The 6,794-nt window shown below is 38.4% G+C and overlaps 1 protein-coding gene across 2 annotated transcripts in view; it reads right to left on the bottom strand.

Moving 5' to 3' along the window:
- Positions 1-5: 5 nt before the first annotated feature.
- unm_sa1614 (un-named sa1614) overlaps positions 6-6,794 on the bottom strand; it is a 49,603-nt gene continuing 42,814 nt past the window's right edge. Inside the window, exons 27-30 of one of the 2 annotated variants that reach the window (XR_008388869.1) lie at positions 6,588-6,710; positions 4,151-4,252; positions 1,124-1,189; positions 6-623 (exon numbers count right to left, since the gene is read on the bottom strand). Coding sequence is in view for 1 of the 2 variants with exons in the window: in XM_053652889.1 (XP_053508864.1) it covers positions 4,178-4,252; positions 6,588-6,710 (198 nt within the window). In the remaining variant the exon portion in view is untranslated. Of the gene's footprint in view, positions 1,190-4,150; positions 4,253-6,587; positions 6,711-6,794 lie in introns of both variants that reach the window. The other variant, XM_053652889.1, reaches the window with a different exon arrangement.

Here is a 6,794-nt window from a genome sequence, read left to right as displayed (position 1 = left end):
CTTGGTTACTTGTTATTTATAAAATAATACAGTTCAAACATTTTAAAAGTAATGATTGCCCCAGTAATTGGTCCTACTTCCTATGAATTCAACATACACACCATTTAAATACACATAGTACATGTCCATACTCGGACATGTCTGGGCTGTAAGCTAAGTCACTAAAGAGGTTCTTGTTTCCAAATGCATTTTTAAAAAAAATCACGTTTTCAGAAAAAGCTCATTGTTTTTGTTTTTTTGATTTTAACAAATCATTTCAAAGCATATTATTGTGTTGTTTTAGGCCAGGGCTGTCCAATCCTATCCAGGAGGGCTGGGTTGGGTGCAGGTTTTCATTCCAACCTAGCAAAAGCCATACCTGATAGTCTATTTAAAGCCAAGGTCAACTGATTAAACAGGTGGAATCAGGTGTGACTTGGAATGGAAACCTGCACCCTTTCTGGATAAGAACGCACACTGCTGTTTTAGGCAGACCTCTTGAAAAAGATTTGAAATATCTTTTGAAAAATCGAGGGGTCCTGTTTATCCATCAGGAACAGCATGATCGCACAGTATCCTTCCTACATCAGCCATAAAGACTACATTTCTTTGAGCTGAGGTGGTGAGTGTACAATTTAATGGCCCTAAAACAAAAAAAAAAAATGGTTCACATAAAACTAATCCTTTAATGTAATGCATACAAGCAATTAAATTTAAACATCATAGAGCTATCATGAGACAATTGTTAGTTGTGTATGGTTAAAAATCACAATTCAGGTGACGTCACTGGTTGTCCTTTATATGATTAATGACTTATTTAATGATCTTTGGACTTACATAATCATACATGATGATACATAGCTCTCATAAATTAAACTTGTGAGATATGACAATGTAATTGTCTCTACAAGATTTATAAGATTTTACACTGCCACAACATCCAGTGATGACTACACCGATTAGATGATATTACCAGGCCTGTAAACGTTTATTTATCTTGAGTAGGAGTGCTGCAGTTTAACAGCTGAGTATGCTAGCACATTTTAGCACTCAAAAAAAACGGGAGATGAGCCAACTGAGATATGAATCTGGAATGATTGACCGTTGTGTAGATGTTTTGATCTCTGATATTAAGTGACACCACCTGGAAGCCCCGCCACCTTTCCCCATCTCACATGCTCGGGACTGGATCCGCAGGGCACCTCACTTTCTGTCAAGGTAAGACAGAAGCGTTCAAGCTCATGAATGTGAAATAAATCTATCAATGTTTATTGAACTTGGGTGACATTAGATTTGTAGACATTAGATATATAATTTTAACATCTGTTAATTATATTTAACAGGGATGGATAAAAACAGCACTTGTTTTGTGTGAAAAAAGGACAACAATGTTGATCTAAAGAAGATTAAACAGGCCTTCAGCAGTGTCTTTACAACGAATGGTAATAGTAATGATCATTAAAAAGTGATCAAATATGCTGGTTTTGTGCTCCCGTGCCAGTCGGCGCTCAATAATGTTCCGTTATTATGGTTTTATTTTTTAAGTGTTTACTGAGCATTAATGCAGGAACACCTAAAAATTCACCATCCAGCTAAGTTTTTGTCAGTCCCAGCAAGCAGTTCCCGACTGCACAGCTAATAATATTATGCCCTCCCTTATTTTCTCTAAACCTGAAATGCTGGAAATACTCATTTTCCAGTCTTTGGAGTAGGGAAAAATGATTATTGCATAAGCCTAAACTGAGCAACCACTGAGTGTTATAAATTACTTTGTGCAGTATAGTATTTATGGCCCACAAGAAGGAGCCTGTGCATTGCCTTTTAATACTGATTATCACTATGTAACAATTTTTGTTGTTCCTGGGTAGTAAGTGTTATTTCCTAATTGTTTATACCACAAAAGTATAAAAAAAAAAAAAATGGCTCTTATTCCCCTCAAACGTGTCATGTCAATCAGCATTAAACTCCCTGAGTTTATGCATGGCATACAAACATGGCCTCCGAGGACTATGATTCACAACATTCACCCGTTTACTGATTGCACACACCTGGACTCAATTACCTACACACTTCTATAAGGACCTCATGGCACCGTCTCTTTGTCAAGTAGATGCTCTGTGTTGCTATGCCAGTTGCTAGCATGCATTTGTTGTTGATTGTCTTTCTTGTTTCTGGTTTCCTCGACTTGCTTTTGCCTGCCCAGTCCATGTTGATCGCTTGACCCGGTACAGAAAATGGGGATGGAAGTTTAGTTTAGCTCTAGGTGCCTGAACGGAAACATTTCAACGTTCTTCCTAGATGGCATCAAGAGGCCGTATGCATCAAGCAGATGCATTTTGCTCTGTCTGCGGCAAATTTATCAAGACAAGAGTGAAAAAGTACTCTGTGGAAGCATCTGCTAAGATCTGTGAGGCCTACAAGGCATATTTCGGCATGCCTGTTTGGGATCACCTCATTTCACCTGCAAGCACTTAAAAAAAATTTAAAAAAATAAAAACTCTAAAAGGTAAGATGGACAATTTGTTACAATTTATTGAAAAAAATATATAATTTAAGAAAAAAGTTGCGAGAATCTCTTACACAAGTCATGGGTGAAATAAATTTATTTACTGATCACTCAAGCAACTGTTATTTCTGCATGGTGGACCCTTCCAAATGTCAGAGTGGCAAGAATTAAACAGCCATCTTCAGAAGTGAGCAGCAAGTCAGAGAGCATGGAAGACCTTGTAGATCCAGATTGCAATTTCAGAGGTAGAGGAGAGAAACCCATACTACCCCAACCAAAAAAACACTCAATGACTTGATCAGAGATCTTGGTCTCACCAATGCCAAAATTTTAACATCTAGGCTCAAACAGTGGAACTTGTTGGATGAACATGTGCAAGTCGCAGGTCCCAGGAACCGTCAACAAGCTTTGCACATCTTCTTCACTTGTCAAGATGGGTTCTGCTTCTGCCACAGTGTGGCTAGTCGGTTCGAGGCAATTGGAATCGCCTATAGCCTGAACGAGTAATGCCTCTTCATTGACGGCTCATCCAGGAGTCTCAAAGCAGTGCTGCTCCATAACAGGAACAAGAACCCATCACTTCCCCTGGCTCACTCGGTGTACTTCAAAGAGGATTACAACAGTGTCAAGACAGGCCTTGAAGTATGTTGATATGGCTGGGAGGTCATCGGAGACTTCAAAATGGTGGCATTCCAGACGGGTCTCCAAGGATGTTTTATCTACTTTCCTTGCTATAGTTGTATTTGGGACAGCAAAGGTACCAAGGCACATTACCAAAGGCGGGACTATCCACACAGGACCGAGTTCACTGTGGGGAGGAACTATGTCAAGTGGGAGCCATTGGTAGACCTCTGGAAGGTTGAGCCTTATAAAACAATTTGTCACAGCTCTAGATAGGGAGTTAGGAGCCTTCAAGTACTTTCAAGACTTCTTTCCTAAGCTGAGGCAAAAGTCAAAGCCATTGTCTTTGGTGAACCACAGATAAAGAAGATCCCAGAGTGCAGGGAATTCCCAAAGAAGATCACTAGCAAGGAGAAAGTAGCTTAAAATAGCTTTTTCGCAGTGGTTTGGGGCTGCAGTATGTCTCTAAAAGTCCATATCCTTGATGCGCATCTTGATAAATTCAAGGAGATGATAAATACAAGGGAGCGTACTCTGAGGAGCAAGGTGAGTGCTTCCAGCAGGATATACTGAATATACAACTTTTTACTTTACTGAACACCACTACCAAGGGCAATATAACAAGAACGTCATGGGAGACTACATTTGGGGACTGTTTCATGAAACTGATTTACAATATAATTGCAAAAATCTTGAAAAACGACTCACTTCAAAATCTTTTGTGGTCACTTTTGTTTATACATTGTATAAATACATGTTCATTTTGATTCATGTTGGTTTTTTTCTGATTTGATGTGAATGAAAAGATGCAAATTCTCCTGTTTTCGCAATGAAACTAGGTACATTTCAAAATACCAATGTCCTGGTCACAAAAGCAAAGTTTGATTAATAGCCATTTTCTATACTTTCGAGGCATAAACAACTGGAACATAACACTTACTACCCAGGAACAAAAATTGTGCTACATATTGTGTTATTCATGATTATTCATAATCATGAGGGCTGTTAAGCCCTGCTTGCTTGGGAGTCTTCAAGTGTTTCTACCTTTGTCTTGATCTCCTTTGCCCAGTGTCATTCAGATAATATGGAGACAAATGATGCAGGAAACAGTCCAGTCTTGTTTGGCTGACCCTCAATGTATCCATGCTGGAATGAAAGATTGTTGATGTTCAGAGGCGTCAGTAAGACATTCAGATAAAGACTGCATAGTTCAATAGTTCATAGTTCAAGCAAAGGCAATTAAATGTGTCTTAAGAAAATAAACCTCTGGAACAAAAAGACTGCAGGCTGCACAACGCATTCAAAAACCACAAGTTAGTTTCATGAGATTCTTTGCCACAGAACTTTATACTCCGTCTCCCCATTTTTTCTTCCCTCTAGAGAGCTACCTACAGTCATGTGAAAAAATACGTACACCCCATGGAATTTTATTTTATTTTTTTACATATTTGGACAAGCAAACATTTGATCCTCTTTGAAACAGTGCCTATTAATAAAAGTAATGCTCTCTATCAAATGAAACATAAAATTGACATTTTTGTAGTAATTTTCACAATTGAAATTAACAAAAAACAGATGAAAAGTAATTTTTCACATGAAAAAGTAAGTACACCCCTATATTTATCACACCTTCAAATCCATAAAATTAGAATCAGGTGGTCAAGATCGGGTGCCAGTGATTAAAACTGATTAGGGAGTGCAGGTGGAACAGGTCTTATTTATACCCCTCTCATATCTATTGTCTGGTGTTCCCTTTGCTCTGGAGGTGTGTGATGTCATTATGCCAAGATCTAAAGAGTTCTGTAAGGCCTTCAGAAAAAAGGTTGTGGATGCCTATGATTTACTAGTAAGTCTTGCAACTGTTGGTGTCAAAGTGCACGCTTCTACAATCAGAAAGAGACTGCACAGATTTGACCTGCATGGGAGGCGTGCCAGGAAAAAGCCTTTGCAAGAATACAGGTGGCCAATGAGCATACAGACAAAAACCAGGCCTTTTGGAATAATGAGCTCTGAACAGACGAATCAAAGATAGAGTTGTCTGGCCACAGTAACAGCAGACATGTTTGGCGCAGACCAAAGACAGCTTTTCAGGAGAAGCACCTCATACCAACTGTGAAGCACGGTGATGTAAATGTTATGGTTTGGGGTTACTTCGATGGACAGCTTGCATTCATTGATTCAACTATTAATTCTGCATCATATCAAAGAGTGCTTGAAGATAATGTGAGGCCATGTGTCCAAAAGTTGAAGTTGAACTGAAAGTGGACCTTTCAACAGAATAATGATTCTAAGCACACTAATAGAGGGTTATGGAATGGCCTAGTCAAAGCCCAGATTTGACATGTTGATATGTACTTACTTTTTCCACAGAATAATATCACATCTATTGATATTTCTGTTGAATAAATGATTGAAAAAGCAATTTTTCCTTGTGGTTTTGTTCACGTATATCAGCTTCATTAATAGGCACTGTTTCAAAGATGATCAAATGTTTGCTTGGAAATATGTCAACAAAAAAAAGCCAACAATTTCCATGGGGTGTACTTATTTTTTCACATGACTGTATATCCTGAAATCTATTTGGTCATGGGTTTATTGTGTTCAGCAGAGCTGCATCTGCCGGGTGTTATTTAAACCCACTGGAGACTCTTGGACACCTGAGTAAGAATAAAACATGGGCAGAGAGAGAGAGAGTGATCTGGACCGATCTGTTCTTTAGTGAACGAAGACGACGTTTGTGCATACGATATGGCATACATTGTAGGCCACAAGCTTTAGAACCTTGAAAGTTGTAATAAGATTGGCTATTGGTTAGTTGTAACTATTGGCTAATAACTGTTTTTTTAAATTTATTTATGTTCTAGAATTTCTATGTGGCCCCCTGGTGCCATCTGATGGCCCCCAGCCCCCAGTTTGAGAACCACTGCATTAATGTGAAATAAAATGTATTAATGCGTTTGACTATCTTTAAATAAGAATATTGTTAGAATCAGTTCAAACTTTCGCCCAAAAAAAATTTTAAAAAAAAGGGGAATAACAAAGTGTAAAATCCAACAATTTGAATGGTAATTATAATTAGAAAGTGATTAAAAATGCTGTTTGCTCTCCAGAGCTGGTCAGCACTCAGACATGTTCAGACCGTTTGAGTAGCAGATCAACAGTGAAAAATATTGGCCACATTTCAGTTTCTACAAGGGCGTCAGACACGTGGTTTGTAAAGGTGTTACATAAATATAAAAATATGCTGTGTGGTCACACCCTCTGAGTAGGAACACATTGTTCCTTTTTGGGGTTGACAAAAATGGTACTTCAAGACTCTTTTATTTATTTTTTTACAGTTTATTTATTATTTTATTTTATTTAAGTTTATTAAATTAAATTTAATTGTATATGTTCTCAAGAAAACTGGGAAGTAGGCCTCATGGGGAGCAAGTGTGAACGTGTGTGTTTAGTGACAAAAAGTCAGTACTTTACTACTTACCCACCAATCAGTGTCTTCTTCTGCTAGAACCACCAGTACCTCTCCTTCACTGAAGGTAAGCTCATCATGGTGATCAGCCACACAGTCATACATGGCTTTCACCCGTCTCAGCTTCGACTTCATCTGAGTAAAACAGAGAGCGCAGCCCTAGCACATTATGTAGACTGTAACACAGCTGACTTCCCTTTCCATGATCTAGCCAACAGT

The sequence above is a fragment of the Ictalurus furcatus genome, chromosome 21, assembly GCF_023375685.1.
Source record: "Ictalurus furcatus strain D&B chromosome 21, Billie_1.0, whole genome shotgun sequence".
Taxonomy (NCBI): Eukaryota; Metazoa; Chordata; class Actinopteri; order Siluriformes; family Ictaluridae; genus Ictalurus; species Ictalurus furcatus.
The sequence above is the reverse complement of the archived record's forward strand: the minus strand, read 5'-3'. Positions and strand labels throughout refer to the sequence as shown.